The following is a 17,790-nucleotide window of genomic DNA, read 5'->3' as shown; positions in this document are numbered from 1 at the left end:
GGAACTGTGGCTCACGGACTACCGGCTGGCCTGCCAACTGGGTGGAACGGACGATGACAACCTCATCATCCGCAACCTCCCCCTGTTCCTCTCCGATACCGCTCAGGCCTGGCTGGAGCACCTGCCTTCGGAGTAGATCTCCTACTGGGACGACCTGGTCCAAGCCTTCGCCGGCAATTTCCAGGGCACGTACGTGCGCCCTGGAAACTCCTGGGATCTCCGAAGCTGCCGCCAGCAGCCGGAAGAGTCTCTCCGGGACTACATCCGGCGATTCTCGAAGCAGCGCACCGAGCTGCCCAACGTCACCGATTCGGATGTCATCGGCGCGTTCCTCGCCGGCACCACCTGCCGCGACCTGGTGAGCATGCTGGGTCGCAAGACCCCCACCAGGGCGAGCGAGCTGATGGACATCGCCACCAAGTTCGCCTCTGGCCAGGAGGCGGTTGAGGCCATCTTCCGGAAGGACAAGCAGCCCCAGGGCCACCCACCAGAAGGTGTCCCCGAGGCGTCAACTCAACGCGACGCTAAGAAGAAGTCGCAAGCGAAACGCGACGCCGCCGACGCGGACCTTGTCGCCGCCGTCGAGTACAAGAACCCTCGGAAACCTCCCAGGGGTGCCAACCTCTTCGACAAGATGCTCAAGGAGTCGTGCCCCTATCACCAGGGGCCCGTCAAGCACACCCTTGAGGAGTGCGCCATGCTTCGGCGCCACTTTCACAAGGTCGGGCCTCCCGCAGAGGGTGGCAGGGCTCGCGACGACGATAAGAAGGAAGATCACAAGGCAGGAGAGTTCCTCGAAGTCCGCGACTGCTTCATGATCTACGGTGGGCAAGTGGCGAACGCCTCGACTCGGCACCACAAGCAAGAGCGTCGGGAGGTCTGCTCGGTAAAGGTGGCGGCGCCAGTCTACCTAGACTGGTCCGACAAGCCCATCACCTTCGACCAAGCCGACCACCCCGACCGCGTGCCGAGCCCGGGAAAATACCCGCTCGTTGTCGACCCCGTCATCGGCGACGTCAGGCTCACCAAGGTCCTCATGGACGGAGGCAGCAGCCTCAACATCATCTACGCCGAGACCCTCGGGCTCCTGCGGATCAATCTGTCCTCGGTCCAGGCAGGCGTTGCGCCTTTCCACGGGATAATCCCCGGGAAACGCATCCAGCCCCTCGGACAACTCGATCTACCCGTCTGCTTTGGGACGCCCTCCAACTTTTGAAGGGAGACCCTCACGTTCGAGGTGGTCGGGTTCCGAGGAACCTACCACGCAGTGCTGGGGAGACCATGCTACGCCAAGTTCATGGCCGTCCCCAACTACACCTACCTCAAGCTCAAGATGTCGGGCCCCAACGGGGTCATCACCGTCGGCCCCACGTACCGACACGCGTACGAATGCGACATGGAGTGCGTGGAGTATGTTGAGGCCCTCGTCGAATCCGAGGCCCTCGTCGAATCTGAGGCCCTCATCGTCGACCTGAAGAGCCTCTCTAAGGAGGTGCCAGACGTGAAGCGCCACGCCCGCAACTTCGAGCCAGCAGAGACGGTTAAATCTGTCCCTCTCGACCCTAGCAACGACGCCTCCAAGCAGATCCGGATCGGCTCCGAGCTTGATCCCAAATAGGAAGCAGTGCTCGTCGACTTCCTCCACGCAAACGCCAACGTTTTCGCGTGGAGTCCCTCGGACATGCCCGGCATACCGAGGGATGTCGCCGAGCACTCGCTGGATATCCGAGCTAGAGCCTGACCCGTGAAGCAACCTCTGCGCCGATTCGATGAAGAAAAGCGCAGAGCCATAGGCGAGGAGATCCACAAGCTAATGGCGGCAGGGTTCATCAAAGAGGTATTCCATCCTGAATGGCTTGCCAACCCTGTGCTTGTGAGAAAGAAAGGAGGGAAATGGCGGATGTGTGTAGACTACACTGGTCTAAACAAAGCATGTCCGAAAGTTCCCTACCCTCTGCCTCGCATCGATCAAATCGTGGATTCCACTGCTGGGTGCGAAACCCTGTCTTTCCTCGATGCCTACTCGGGGTATCACCAGATCAGGATGAAAGAGTCCGACCAGCTCGCGACTTCTTTCATCACACCCTTCGGCATGTACTGCTATGTTACCATGCCGTTTGGTTTGAGGAATGTGGGTGCAACGTACCAATGGTGCATGAACCACGTGTTCGGCGAACACATTGGCCGAACGGTCGAGGCCTATGTCGATGACATTGTAGTCAAGACGAGGAAAGCCTCCGACCTCCTTTCCGACCTTGAAGCGACATTCCGATGTCTCAAGGCGAAAGGCGTGAAGCTCAATCTCGAGAAGTGTGTCTTCGGGGTTCCCCGAGGCATGCTCTTGGGGTTCATCGTCTCCGAGCGGGGCATCGAGGCCAACCCGGAGAAGATCGCAGCCATCACCAGCATGGGGCCCATCAAGGACTTGAAAGGCGTACAGAGGGTCACGGGATGCCTTGCGGCTCTGAGCCGTTTCATCTCGCGTCTCGGCGAAAGAGGCCTGCCTCTGTACCACCTCTTAAGGAAGGTCGAGTGCTTCACTTGGACCTCTGAGGCCGAAGAAGCCCTCGGGAACCTGAAGGCGCTCCTCATGAACGCGCCCATCTTGGTGCCCCCCGCTGCCGGAGAAGCCCTCTTGATCTACGTCGCGCGCGACCACTCAGGTGGTTAGCGCCGCGATCGTGGTTGAGAGACGAGAAGAGGGGCATGCATTGCCCGTCCAGAGGCTAGTTTACTTCATCAGTGAGGTACTGTCCGAGACCAAGATCCGCTACCCATAAATCCAGAAGCTGTTGTACGCGGTGATCCTAACATGGCGGAAGTTGCGACACTACTTCGAGTCTCATCCGGTAACTGTGGTGTCATCCTTCCCCCTGGGGGAGATCATCCAGTGCCGAGAGGCCTCGGGTAGAATTGCAAAGTGGGCGGTGGAAATCATGGGCGAGACGATCTCGTTCGCCCCTCGGAAGGCCATCAAGTCCCAGGTTTTGGCGGACTTTGTGGCTGAATGGGTCGACACCCAACTCCCAACGGCTCCGATCCAACCAGAACTCTGGACCATGTTTTTCGACGGGTCGCTGATGAAGACAGGAGCAGGCGCAGGCCTGCTCTTCATATCGCCCCTCGGGAAGCACCTACACTACGTGCTACGCCTCCACTTCCCGGCGTCCAACAATGTGGCTGAGTATGAGGCTCTGGTCAACGAGTTGTGCATCACCATCGAGCTAGGGGTCCGACGCCTCGACGCTCGCGGTGACTCGCAGCTCGTCATCGACCAAGTCATGAAGAACTCCCACTGCCGCGACCCGAAGATGGAAGCCTACTACGATGAGGTTCGGCGCCTAGAAGACAAGTTCTACGGACTCGAGCTCAACCACATCGCCTGACGCTACAACGAGACTGCGGACGAGCTGGCTAAAATAGCCTCGGGGCGAACAACGGTTCCCCCGGACGTCTTCTCCCGAGACCTGCATCAACCCTCCGTCAAGACTGACGACACGCCCGAGCCCGAGAAGGCCTTGGCCTAGCCCGAGGCACCCTCAGCTCAGTCCGAGGCTCCCTCGGCTCGGCCCGAGGCACTCTCGGCTCGACCCGAGGTACCCTCGGCCCCCGAGGGTGAGGCACTGCGCATCGAGGAGGAGCGGGGCGGGGTCACGCCTAATCGAAACTGGCAGACCCCGTACCTGCAATATCTCCACCGAGGAGAGCTACCCCTCGACCGAGCCGAAGCTCGGCGGTTGGCGCGGCGCGCCAAGTCGTTCGTCTTGCTGGGAGACGGGAAGGAGCTCTACCACCGCAGCCCCTCAGGCATCCTCCAGCGATGCATTTCCGTCGCCGAAGACCAGGAGCTCTTACAAGAGATACACTCGGGGGCTTGCGGCCATCACGCAGCACCTCGAGCCCTTGTTGGAAACGCCTTCCGACAAGGTTTCTACCGGCCGACGGCGGTGGACGACGCCACGAGAATTGCCCGCACCTGCGAAGGGTGTCAGTTCTATGCAAGGCAGACCCACCTGCCCGCTCAGGCTCTGCGGACCATACCCATCACCTGGTCATTTGCTGTCTGGGGTCTGGACCTCGTCGGCCCCTTGCAGAAGGCACCCGGGGGCTACACGCACCTGCTGGTCTTCATCGACAAATTCTCCAAGTGGATCGAGGTCCGACCCCTAAACAGCATCAGGTCCGAACAGGCGGTGGCGTTCTTCACCAACATCATCCATCGCTTTGGGGTCCTGAACTCCATCATCACCGACAACGGCACCCAGTTCACCGGCAGAAAGTTCCTGGACTTCTACGAGGATCACCACATCCAGGTGGACTGGGCCGCCGTGGCTCACCCCATGACGAATGGGCAAGTAGAGCGTGCCAACGGCATGATTCTGCAAGGACTCAAGCCTCGGATCTACAACGACCTCAACAAGTTCGGCAAGCGATGGATGAAGGAACTCCCCTCGGTGGTCTGGAGTCTGAGGACAACGCCGAGCCGAGCCATGGGCTTCACACCGTTCTTTCTAGTCTATGGGGCCGAGGCCATCTTGCCCACAGACTTAGAATACGGTTCCCCGAGGACGAGGGCCTACACCGACCAAAGCAATCGAGCTAATCGAGAAGACTCACTAGACCAGTTGGAAGAGGCTCGGGACATGGCCTTACTACACTCGGCGCGGTACCAGCAGTCCCTGCGACGCTACCACGCCCGAGGGGTTTGGTCCCGAGACCTCCAGGTGGGCGACCTGGTGCTTCGGCTGCGACAAGACGCCCGAGGGCGGCACAAGCTCACGCCTCCCTGGGAAGGGCCGTTCGTCATTGCCAAAGTTCTGAAGCCCGGGACGTACAAGCTGGCCAACAGTCAAGGCGAGGTCTACAGCAACGCTTGGAACATCCGACAGCTACGTCGCTTCTACCCTTAAGATGCTTTCAAGTTGTTCGTATACCTCGTTCACACGCAAAGTTTAGTCATCAAGGAAGGGTCAGCCTTGCCTCGGCAAAGCCCGACCCTCCCTCGGGGGCTAAAAGGGGGCAACCCCCTCTGCGTCAAAATTTTCCTCGGAAAAAGATCTTTTCTGCCAGAATGTCTTTCGTGCTTTTCGACTACTTCGAAAGTGGATCCTGAAAACGACGAAGTACACGTAAGCAGCCAAGGCTGACCGAGCCGAGGGACTCCTACGCCTCCGGGATACGGATACCTCACTCATCACCTTCTACGATAAGTAACTCGCGCTCGAATAAGTGATTCCGCGGACCGAACAAGTCTTCACGTTCGAAAGCTCCTCTGCCGAAACGATTTTTCGAGCCTTCTCGACTGCGTCGGTGACAGAACCCTATGGACGAGTAAGAGTACGCGTAAGCGGCAAGGCCGACCGAGCCGAGGGATTCCTACGCCTCCAGGATACGGATACCTCACTCATCACCTTCCGTGAAAAGTAACTCTCGCTCGGACAAACAATTCTGTTACCGACAAATAAGTCCAGATACTCGGAACGAGAGGAAAGGAAACACAGCTTTACAACACGACGATGGTGTGTTTGGGCCTCGGCGGCCGCAGAAAACATACACACACTACAAGATAATCCGACCCTGCAGGCTCGGATCGTGACAGTTGAAGGGAGCAGCAGCACCCTCGGCGTCAACTACACCTTCGGCGAGGTCCGACCTAGCCTCGGACGGCGACGCGGTCAGAGGATCTCCACTCCGAAGGACGACATCAGCACCACGCCCGGGCCAGCACCGACAGGGTCTTCCCCAGGAATCCGGCTCGAGCAGACGGCTCGGCCGGCCACCCCGAGGCCACAGCCAGCTGTCCCCCGAGGACATCAGCCTGGCCCGTGGCCTCGGCAACTCAACTCCGGCGTCGGTCCCGCCAGTGGACGACCCGGCCAGGCTCCGGCCGACCAAGTCTTCTTTTCGAGCCAACTCCGCCTATGTCCGTGCTGACACCGCTACCTCCGGCTTCGGCTCGTTGAAGAGCGGCCGAGGGTCCCTTTAACTAAGCAAGAGAAGCCTCGGACAGCAAGGTCGACCGAGCCGAGGGACTCCTACGCCTCCGGGATACGGATACCTCACTCGTCACCTTTGCACGAGGCGACTCACGCTTGGTGAAGCGGTTCAGATAGCCGACAGGCGAGTCTTAGTGCTCGAAATGAGGAAAAAACACGGCTCCGTGCCGAAAATACATACATGTTCAGGCCCCGACAGCCACAATGAACAAGACACCGACATTCAAGGTGCCATCACAAATGGAACTCCGGTTCCGTCCCCGCGGGTATGAACAACCTCCACACCGGGGAGCCTGCGGGGCGACAAGCTCCGGGCGACTCGCCAGCGACCTCTGCAGCAGCAGCTATGGTCCCAGGACGGACACGGCCACCGGAAGGCTCTCGTTCGCATCCCCGCTCAAGGGACGCGGACCAGACATCAAAGCCAAAGAGCCGGAGGCCGGCCCATAGGCGGCGCTGATGGCCTCGACGGTGGGGAAGCTTCCCCCGGCTGCCACCACGTCAGCACCGACGGCGGCGTCCGCCACTCCACCAACGTCGCACCGGCGAACGCGGGCCGCTCCAAAGCGCACCGGCAGGTCCTCGCTCCCGTGCTCGCCATGAAAGCGAGGAAGAGGATGGAATGTTGCATCCTAGCTAGGCAGCAACAGTTCGTCTTCCCCGGCATGGCTAGAGGACGCCTCCTCCGCAGAGCTGGAGGATGGTTTCCACCACCAGAAGCTGGAAGAGAAGGTGGCCAGCCGACTCGTGTGGGAGGTAGAGCCCCGGCTTTCCTCGCTCTCTGCCCCAGCAAGGATGATGAACATCCTTGAAGCTGAGGGAGGGGCGGGGGCCACAGCCCGGCTTGCTTCTCCCCATCCAGGGGCTGGTGGTCACCGTCTTGGGTGACCACCGGCGAGGGGATGCGGCCGGGCCACGTGATGAAAATCCTTGAAGCCGAACGATGGCTGAAAGGTACCAACTTCCATGAAGTTGCGTCCTCCCAACGACAAGGTGAAAGAATCGCGGGCGTTCCCCATCCGGGGGCTCGGAAGGTGGAAAGACACTATGCATAAGGGAGCGCGAAGACATGGTCGCCTTTCAAGGGGATCACCCTCCTTTTAAAGGCGACTCTCCCCACTTGTGTCCTCAGCCATCGTGGGCTGAGTCTTCTCCAACACGCTCCAAGGTCCTCCCCCTACGACACGGGGGCTGGGTCCCACACGTCATGCAAGCTGGCCTAGGGCGGAAGAAGCCAAACCGCCGCGCGCGGCGCATGCAACTGCCCAGCGGTTACAAGCATTCCTCCACTTTCGCCCAGACCAGCGGGTGAAAGGGCGGACAGCCATGCAGGCGGCATGCAACCGCGCCAAGTGGACGCACCCCTTCGACTCCAACGCGCCCAGCATGGAGGCCCAGGCCCACACATCATGCAACCGGCGCGCCGGTTGCTGCGTGCGAGCAACTGCGCCGCCACTCGCGCCACTACCGCGCCTCCTCGACTGCGGAACCAGTACCGCGACTCGAGGCAACCCTGCGTGTGACCCAACAGTGCCAGCCAGGCACGTCGATCACGGGTCAGTCAGCTGCGGGAGAAGGCGCGACGGTCAATACGGCTGAAAATGGGCCGGCAGTAATGGCGGTGGCAGGCGGGCGGAAGCAGCGGTCACGTCGTCGGCCAAGCTTACGTCCCATCCAGGGACAGCAAGGGAACCCTCTCCCACGGCGTGAAGACGGCACGCCCGTGTTCCGTTCCTCGAACGGCTCGCGCACGCGCTACGGCTGCCCCGTGAACCACTCGTCCCGTCGCATTAACTCTGCGGCAGGACAGGCGGCACCGTTGGCAGGAGAAGCGGGCGACGCTTCGCCTCCGCCATAATGACCGCATTAAAAAAGGTGCGCCACATCATTTAGATTTCGTATCCTTTTTCTCTTCCTCTTTGTCTCTCTTACAACAGGGACCGGGAAAGGGGATACCCCGAAAGGGATCCTTCTCCGCGAAGGAAACGGGCCCCGAGCCCCCCTACTGATCAGAGGTTCGAAGGCTGACCCCTCGGAGGGGTTCAACAGCCGCCTCAGAGTGCTCAGGCTCCACGCCCACTACTGGTCAGAGGTTCGAAGGCCGGCCCCTCTGAAGGGTTCAACGGCCACCTCAGGCCACTCGGGCTCCGCGCCCACTACTGATCAGGGGTTCGTAGGCTGACCCTCGAAGGGTTCACAGCTGCCTCAGACATAGAGCGAGGGATGACCCTGGGTACGTTCGATACATAACCAAGGCTCGGGCTACGCTCCCGAGGTACCCTAGGACATTTCCGAGACAGTGGGAACGATCTTGTAACGGAATCCCATCAGAGGGAGGCATCGAGCCCTCGGACCCCATCAAAAGGGGACCGGGTCCGGCAGATCACCCGCAGGTACTTTTGGAGCGCGCCTCCGGGCCTCTAGCCGACCCCTAACAAATGGGGCACGGGCGTCCACTCGGATTACCCGTCAGCAGCTCACTGGAGACACCATGTTCGGCGCCCTCCAAGGGCAACATGGCGCTTCCCCCCCCCCTCCTCCTTGCGGAAAGGCGACGCAAAGGCGTATGTAAAAAAGTCGAGTCTGTCCTTGACCGTCCTCTCGCCCTGTGCGGAGGCTCGGGGGCTGCTCTCGCAAACCCGGCTCCGGCCAAACCGTTGACAGCGTCAATATACCAGCCCGAGAACTTGGGACCCGACCGTGCACCCGGGCTACGACCAGCTCGCATGAGGGAACAACCAGACCGGCCAAAGCATTGCGAAATGCATTAAGACCTCGAAGGAGTCAAACCACTCCTCCGAGGCCTCGTGGGCTACACCCGGCGGGTGCGCTCGCGCGCACCCACCGGAACAAAACGCAACCGAGAGAGGCTGGTGCCCTTGCAAAAAAGTGCGACAAAAGCCTCCAAGCGAGTATTAACACTCCCTTCGAGGCTCGGGGGCTACTGTCGGGGACCATAATTAGGGGTACCCTCAAGACTCCTAAATCTCAGCTGGTAACCCCCATCAGCACAAAAGCTGCAAAGGCCTGATGGGTGCGATTAAGTCAAGGATCGGTCCATTCGTGGGATGCGATCACGCCTCGCCCGAGCCCAGCCTCGGGCAAAGGCAGCCGACCCCGGAGGACTTACGTCTCGCCCGAGGCCCCCCTCCAGCAACGGACACACCTTCAGCTCGCCCGAGGCCCAGTCTTCACCAAGAAGCAACCTTGGCCAAATCGCCACGCCAACCGACCGAATCGCAGGGGCATTTAATGCAAAGGTGGCCTGACACCTTTATCCTGACGCACGCCCTCCAGTCGACAGAGCCGAAGTGACCGTAGTCATTTCGCCGCTCCACTGACCGGCCTGACAAAAAGACAGCGCCGCCTGCGCCGCTCCGATTGTTGTGCCACTCGACAGAGTGAGGCTGACAGCAGCCAAGTCTGGCCTCGAGCGCCATAGGAAGCTCCGTCTCGCCCGACCCAGGGCTCGGACTCGGGCTCAGCCCCGAAAGACGACGGACTCCGCTTCGCCCGACCCAGGGCTCGGACTCGGGCTCAGCCCCGGAAGACGACGAACTCCGCATCGCCCGACCCCAGGGCTCGGACTCGGGCTCAGACCCGGAAGACGACGAACTCCGCTTCGCCCGACCCTAGGGCTCGGACTCAGGCTCAGCCCCGGAAGACGACGAACTCCGCATCGCCCGACCCCAGGGCTCGGACTCGGGCTCAGCCCCGGAAGACGACGAACTCCGCTTCGCCCGACCCCAGGGCTCGGACTCGGGCTCAGCCCCGGAAGTCGACGAACTCCGCTTCGCCCGACCCCAGGGCTCGGACTCAGCCCTGGCTTCAGCCGACGGTCTCCGCCTCGCCCGACCCAGGGGCTCGGACTCGACCTCGACCTCGGAGGAGCCTCCACCTCGCCCAACCCTAGGCTCGGACCGACCACGTCACAGGAGGCGCCATCATTACCCTACCCTAAGCTGACTCAGGCTACGGGGAATAAGACCGGCGTCCCATCTGGCTCGCTCCGCTAAACAAGTAATGATGGCGCCCCGCACGCTCTATGACGACGGCGGCTTTCAGCCCCCTTACGAAAGCAAGAGGACGTCAGCAAGGACTCGACAGCCCCGACAGCTGTCCTTCCGCCAGGATCCAGCGCTCCTCCGACGGCCACGACACCACACGAACCGGGTGCCAAAACCTCCCCGGCTGCCACGATGGCATGTACTTAGGGCACTAGCTCTCCTCTGCTAGACACGTTAGCACACTGCTACACCCCCCATTGTACACCTGGATCCTTTCCTTACGCCTATAAAAGGAAGATCCAGGGCCCTCTTACGAGGGTGGGCCGCGCGGAGAAGGACGGGACGGCGCTCGCGTAAGGCCGCTCGCTCCCTCTCGCGTGGACGCTTGTAACCCCCTACTGCAAGCGCACCCGACCTGGGCGCGGGACAAACACGAAGGCCGCGGGTTTCCCCTTTGTACGCCTGTCCGGCTTCTTCCCCCCTTCGCGCTCCGTCTCGCGTCGACTCATCTGGGCTGGGGCACGCGGCGACAATTTACTCGTCGGTCCAGGGACCCCCCGGGTTCGAAACGCCGACAATAATTTATTATATTATTATATGTTCTCGTTACAACGCACGGGCACCCACCTAGTAACAACTTAAATGCCGGGTGAAACATTCGCATATTCGTATTTCTCATGGTCTGATCGATCCTCTTGCTGGTTCAGCTTCCACCCATGGACTAGCAATGTTAGCATTCCACTTTCATTTTCGAAAAATTGATGAAGAAAATATATCCAGTTTACAAACGTCATTTGCAAATATATACACAGGCAAAACAATTTTCACTCATAGACATCATAAACTAAAAAATGACAGTGATATCTTATTCTAGGTCATGGTCATTCCCTTTTAACTTTTATAAATATACATTTTCCCCAATTTTAACTTATAGACATCACAAGCTAAAAATGAGTGCTCTTATTCTAGATCATAGTTTTTTTACTCTTATAAATATACAGTTTTTCTAATATATATATATGTGCGTGTGTGTTGGTTAGCGGCATATGTAATAAAAAACTATTTGTTATATTTCAAATTAAAATTTTTGACTTTTATAGCCCATAATTAAATTTTATTAGAAGAGAGCCAAAGCAACGCAGAAGCATTACACAGCACGAATTCAACTAATCTGTTACTTATTTGCTTGAGACAGCTGCTTGTCCTTGTCAATGTCCTTGCTGGTCACCGGTTTGAGGGGACTAGTATCATCCGGCAAGGGCTCGAGGTCGGCGAAGCCCCTAGCCGCCTCGATGATGGCCACCGGCAGGCCGAGGCACTTGCCCACGATCTCCTTCTTCATCTCCTGCAGCTGCTTGAGGAGCAGGTCCTCCTCCTCCCCCTTGCTGCCTTCTTTGCCGCCGCCGTCCTTGTTGCGCTTGTCGTCCTTGGCCTGGTCGTACTCTCTTCTGAAGAGCTTCCAGGCGTCATCACCTTCGAGCTTGGGCGGGCGGACCACGAGGCCCGTGCGCGCCATGGTCTTGGCGTCGTCTTCCTTGCGGCAGGTCACCAGCACGGCGCCCCTGTGTTTCGTCTTGGGCAGGCCGTAGGCGAGGCGGTCCCCCCACTCGCCCTCCGCCGGCGGCAGCAGCGTGAGGTTGCTGTACCAGCATCCCTGTGCGTCGTCGTCGTCGTGGCGGTACGCCCGGATGTCGTCGAACACGATCATGTACGACGTCTTGGACAGGACCATGTTGAGGATGTAGAGCAGCACTCCTGTAGTTCAAATCGTGCGTCGAATTTAGTCTATGTTGCCATTGCATTGCCGTGAATCGTAGATCGACTACACTTACCGATTTTGGATTTCTCGACGGCGCGGCTGTTCTCTACCTTCTCCTTGAGCAGCTCCTCGTCCTTTGCCTGCCTGTTGGCATCTCCACCGGCGCCGGCCTCGGTGACGACGACGCTGCCCTCCGCCTTCTTCTGCTCGGCAGGTCTGGCTGCGGCCTTCCGGAGCTCCGCCTCCGTTCTGCCCCTGGCGTCTCTGACGACGCTGGACTTGTCGACGACCTCCTCGACCTTGTCGGTGTCGAGGCCGAGGTTGTCGAGCATCCGGTAGAGGAGGTTGAAGCGGTCCTCCGAGTCCGGCGGGCCGACGCACACCCACAGGCGGAGCGCGAAGTTGTCCTTGGCCTTGTCGTGCACGAACACCTTCCGCGCCAGCGCCGTCTTGCCGCTGCCGTGGATGCCCGCGATGCCCGCGGCCCGGAACATCCGCGCCCCCGAGCCGTCGGCGGCGGCCACGAGGGCGTCGATCACCTCGCCGGCCTCCTTGTCCCACCCGTAGATCCTCTCCTCGTCCACGTAGCTGGTCGTCCACTCGTAGTACTGCTCCGGCTCCAGCACGTTCTGGGTCAGCCGGAGCAGCAGCTTGAGTGACACGACTTCCTTGCTGCCTTCTTTTTCTTCCTTGTGCTGCTGCGACGGCCGGGGCTTGCAGGGGATGCAGCCGGTCGGCTTGCTGTCGTGGGCACCGCCCGTGGCGTCCTGCTGCACAGGCGGCGGCGGCGGCTTGCTGCGTAGCTCCAGTGCAGTCCTGATGAGGGGGAGCAGGTTGGCCAGGTCCCCCCTCTTGCTCCGCGGAAGGAGCTCGTCGTCGTCTACTTTCTTGCCACCGTGTTTGATCTTGATCTTGTCCCTGATCTCTTCGAGGACCTTGAAGATTGCAGCCAGGTCCTCCCTCTCATCCAGAGGTCTGTCGACCAGGGCGTCGAACTCCTTGAACAGGTCATCCACCTGGGGCCGCAGTTTGTGCAGCTCGTAGCTCTCAGTCTGCTTCGCCATTGTTTGTTTTGTGGATAGATCATGGAGATGGATGTCACTGGTTGCCCATGCTTCTTTTATATAGCTGCAGCAGCAGCATGACATATCATCATCAGATGCTTGCTCGATTGATCAGCAAAGCAAAGATGCAGGGCTTTAGCTTCAACCTTTTGGACAAGAATGATACAAAAAGACAACGCGACCTGAAACCGGCCAGTGTAGCTTCTACTTCTAGCCTTCATTCTGCTCACTCAACAACTTAGAACAAAGGGTACCTACCAAAGAGAAAGAGTGGCACCCAAGTAAGGAACCTGATGGATCTCTATCGATCTTTCAAGCTAGCAGTACCAACAGAGTGTGATGGAGCAAGGAAACACAGAGTTATGAGCAGCAAAGGAACGCAGGAGTAAACTGTGATGGTTGATGGGAGTTCCTTTTTCTAACCCTGAATCTTTCCATCTAGAAACAGCGACATTCCATCTCAAACAATTCAAGATGTTGCAATGTCTGAGATGAATTGGATTCTTTATCCGCTGCACTTGCAATGATAGGTATACATAGCAGTAGGGTTGATCTATACCGGTGTCAATGCAAACAATGGCTGGACTTTTTTTTTTTTTTTGGCTGGGCGGCTGCTGCTGCAGCTAGGCAGCGGCTTTCATATATACTAGATCATTTTGCGCGCTTCACGCGCCCTGCAGTTGCAACCGGATGCTGTCAACTACTTGAACAAAACAATAATCATCCCATCAATTTGGCACGCAAATAAAAAAGGAACACATATAATAAATGGCAAACTAATCTAAAGTTGTTATGGGAGTCAACAAGCATGCAAACAAAGTGGTTATGTCTAGATCTTTACATAGCGCGACAACAGTTCGCGACCAAACAACATTACAAGCGTCAGGTAGTGTCACTGCAAAAGCAAACATAGTGCTAACAACATTATTCACAAGTCTAGAAATGAGCGAGTTACAACTTTTTTGGGTGGCGACCATTGTAAACAAAAGCTAACAATAGCGATCACCTGGATCTACACATATATACATACAAAATTTGCTTCTTTTCTGGATCCACAAACGTTCGGCTTTAAAGTGCACAGAACTACTCTGGAATAAGGTTGGAATAATGGAATGCTCTGCAACGAAAAGGATAATAATAATATTACCACAATTCAATATATCTGAAGACACACTACATATATATGCAAATAGAAAAGTGGGTTGCTACATATATGCAAATAGAAAAGGAAAGAATGGTTATCTGTAGGTTGATAGAATTGGAATGCACTAAAAATTTCTAATGCCTGTAAATTGAGCATGCGAGCCATCCAGTAGCGTCAAAGATATCGTGCATAAGAAAATATTGTAAAGTAAAAGAAATGGTTACTGTTCTGTAACACATGTTAGTGACAAGAGAAAATAATTGTGTATCTGTACCTGGTAGTATAACTGAAATGGTCTAGCCCTGCCATATATTTCTACACTAACTTTCTGTGTCATGAATGTTGGCAAGGGTGTGCTGAATGGTTGTAGATGATGAACTGATTTATGAAGTTTCAATGATGCATATGAAGCTAATTTTTAGCAGAAATGAACATGGGTATATCCTTAGCACTTTCAAAGTTGCAGGTTCTTGGCAAATCCAGCAGGTTTCATTCAGTACGCTGTGATACTTATACTAATTGTTTGATAAAAGTAAATAAAGCTAGAAATTTCTTCCCTGAAACATACAAACAATCATTTTTGCATAGATGCAAAATATGGCGAAGCTATGCTGACAGGAGTCTATTCTGTAACAAGTAGGGGTGGTATTTTGCTCTAGTTCGATACAAAAGAGGGAAATAGTATTAGGCTATAGAAAGATGACATCAGCAGCAGGCTAAGACAATTAAAATTGTTAATTCATCTATAGTACTTAAACAGAGTGGACCAATATTGAAAATCATTATGAAACATCAATCTTTATAATTAAGTCCCAACAAAAATAACATGACAGTTAGAAAGAACAACCTCAAATGCCACCATGATTTGTCCCTTGGTGATTTCTAATATCACACTTGAATCCAGTTAGACTTAATGGGAGAAATTTGGAACGGAAAAATAAAATAATTTGTCCAAAAACAACATGATCTAATGTTCTAGTGGTATAGTTAGCATGTGCATTCCCAATCCAATTAGACTCGATGGAACAACAAAATAGAAAAAAATGGAATAATTTGTCCGAAAAACATACCCGCAACCTGATGGTCCATTTGTATACTGCACATGTGTGTTCCATCAAAAAATGCATTGCTTCATCCTGTAGCCACACTCTCATCCAAAAAAATCATTAATCAAACAAAGATCCAAAGAAACACAATATCCTAATTGAGTAAAAGTATAATTCACTCTCAAAAGAGGCACATCCGTGGACTGAACGTTGTTGGAGATCGAGTCCACGAAGTAGGAGTCATTGTTTGGCACGTTAAGCATCTGCTCGTCCACCTCCCTGTTGCTCATCTTGTCGCAGAACATGGCGGACGCCGTCAGGTAGCAACCGTGGCGCGGGTCCACGATGCACATCATGTTCTTGGCGTCCCATATCTATTTTGGGAGTTCTGGCACAGTCAGGACGTGATATTTCTAGGAGCCCCCGGAAGGTGAGCGGCGCGAAGCCGACCATGAAGAAGTGCAGGCGCGGGAACGGGATCAGGTTGACGGCTAGCCTACGGAGATCGGAGTTGAGCTGACCGGAGAAGCAAAGGCAGCAGGTGACGCCGCTCATGGTGGCGGAGATGACGTGGCTAAACGTCACCGAAGCTGCGCATGGTGAGCTTGTGCGCGCGGAAGCAGATGTCGTCTCGTAGAGCACCTTTTTGTCGAGCACCATGCAGGCACGATCGCCGCCACCTCCGCAAGCACCACCTCGCGGCGAGCGGGGGCCAGCTAGTAGACAATCTAGGCGATGGCGTCGAGGGACTCGAGCCTGCCGGCGCGGGCGACCGTGGCGCCAGTGAGGCAGAGCGCGCGCGACAGGAGGGCCGGAGGGGAGCGAATCGAGGTAGTGGCTGGCTGGCGACGGAGGTAGAGGAGAAGCAGTACGGAAGAGAGAGGCTGAGACAAAGCGGAATCGAACGTCAACTCATAGGAAATTTAGATGAAGGTTTGAGATCCGGAGTGGCTATAGAGACTGGCCACGTGTTCGCACCCGCGAGTGTCTCAGTACACCGGATGACCGGAAACGCGGAGGAGGCTGGAAACTCCAGCGGGTTTTAATAAGAAAGAATGAGCCCATATTTTTCTAAATATTGTTCAGTGGTGTTGATGACAACCGGGAACTGTATTGTTTCTTTCCTTACGAATAAAGCCTGAATGAAACAATAAGATTGGCATTTATTTTCTGTAAAACTGTAATATTATTTTATTGCTTGGTGACCAATTTTGTGAGCTGTTGTGCCTTTCGCTTTGCTAAGGTTGTGGACAACAGTCATAAATATGATTGGGCAAAATACTGTTTTATACCGCAGACTACGCTATTTATATAGTTGAATTTAAAATACGAATAGTGGAATTTGAAATTGGAGGTGCAATGAGTAAGATTGTTGGAGATAGCTTAAGAAATATCTCAATACATATTTATATGATATAAAACCGTAGCAAGACATGAACATCTAACTAGTAATATATGAAATATGTTCTAGTTATTATAATTTAAATAGGGACAGGGATTCATGACAGGAATTTATCCAGCGGGCAACAGGAACCGAGAATAAATATTTATTCGCCGCAAAAATAAGGTTGAGGAGCCAAAACCGAGGAGGAGGTCTTAGACTGACTTCAACGGTTCCCCCTAAATTTCTCCCCCTATATCCCACTCACGTGCCACGTCAGCGTTCTCTCTCCCCCTATTTCTCCACACTCTACAACGGTTCCCCCTATATCTATCCTCTAAACCCCACCACAACAATATTATATACTTTCTTCATCAACTAACTCAACTACCATCCAATTTTAATATTATTTTTATTTCTTATTTCTACAGTACACGGGGATAACTACCATTAATTATTAATTTAATTTTTATTTCTTATTTGCACAGTACACGGGCATTCGTACCATGACATATTAATTTTATTTGTATTTGTTATTTGAACAGTACATCGGCGTCACGTGTTCCACAATTAATTACCAAACGCCATAATTAGTATTAATACGGTCTTATAAATACGGTTCCATTTTATGTTTTTTAAAAAAAGGAATTAACATTCTTCTCGTACACGACACGATTGGCTTCAAGCACACGACTGTCTTCTCCGGCAAGCCACGACCCTCTGGCTTCCTTCACACATCGAAGCTATCTTTAAATAAGGTCCCCCTGCGGGCATGCTCCACCCACCTACACATTCGTGTCTTCTGTTTCATCCGACATTCCATCAAAAATACATACTACGTAGTCTAAGTTGAGCTCGTGATGGACTCATTGCGAAGCCTGGTGTTGTCTTCATCGTCCGATGAGTCCGACGATGAGATCGATAACCTTTTGCTTTGCCACCATGTTGAGCACCATGTAATCGGAGACACGAGCATGCGTCGTAGGCGCTCCTCATTGCCTCACCGTGTTATCCATAGGGATCACGCTGCTGGAGAAAATCTCATCAAGCACCACTACTTCGGACCTAATCCAGTGTATCCATCCCATGTATTTCGTCGACGGTACGTTTCCTAAGTAATATTTTGACTTTCATTTGGAGCTTCACATTCTTATTTTTTGCGTTGTTTTCGATTTTAGGTTTCGGATGCAACGTCCTTTGTTTCTACGTATCCTTCGTGCCGTTCAACGAGAAGACGATTACTTCACAGTAAGATGTGATGCAACTGGTTTAGCAGGTCTTGGTCCATTGCAAAAAGTATGTGCTGCTTTGCGTATCCTTGCGTACGGGTTACCAAGCGATGCCGTCGATGAGTACATACAGATTGGACAGACTACGGCTAGGGACTGCCTTA

At 54.9% G+C, this 17,790-nt stretch overlaps 1 protein-coding gene across 7 annotated transcripts; it reads right to left on the bottom strand.

Annotated features, from left to right (window-relative positions):
- Positions 1-11,055: 11,055 nt before the first annotated feature.
- Positions 11,056-16,023, bottom strand: LOC100272760 (putative disease resistance protein). Of its 7 annotated transcripts, XM_035964625.1 has the most exons (6): positions 15,467-15,961; positions 15,041-15,390; positions 13,857-13,943; positions 12,973-13,080; positions 11,836-12,890; positions 11,056-11,758 (listed from the first exon to the last, which is right to left on the bottom strand). In XM_035964625.1, exons 5-6 carry the CDS (start codon positions 12,824-12,826, stop codon positions 11,178-11,180), a joined length of 1,572 nt encoding a protein of 523 aa, XP_035820518.1. In that variant the 5' UTR covers positions 12,827-12,890; positions 12,973-13,080; positions 13,857-13,943; positions 15,041-15,390; positions 15,467-15,961; the 3' UTR covers positions 11,056-11,177. The 7 variants fall into 7 exon arrangements, with proteins under 7 accessions (XP_035820518.1, XP_020403100.1, XP_020403096.1 ...); XM_020547511.3 differs by lacking the exon at positions 13,857-13,943 and having other exon boundaries at positions 15,659-16,023; XM_020547507.3 differs by having other exon boundaries at positions 15,041-15,961.
- Positions 16,024-17,790: the final 1,767 nt, after the last annotated feature.

Source organism: Zea mays, chromosome 2, assembly GCF_902167145.1.
Source record: "Zea mays cultivar B73 chromosome 2, Zm-B73-REFERENCE-NAM-5.0, whole genome shotgun sequence".
NCBI classification, from domain to species: Eukaryota; Viridiplantae; Streptophyta; class Magnoliopsida; order Poales; family Poaceae; genus Zea; species Zea mays.
This window is presented reverse-complemented; position numbering and strand designations above follow the sequence as displayed.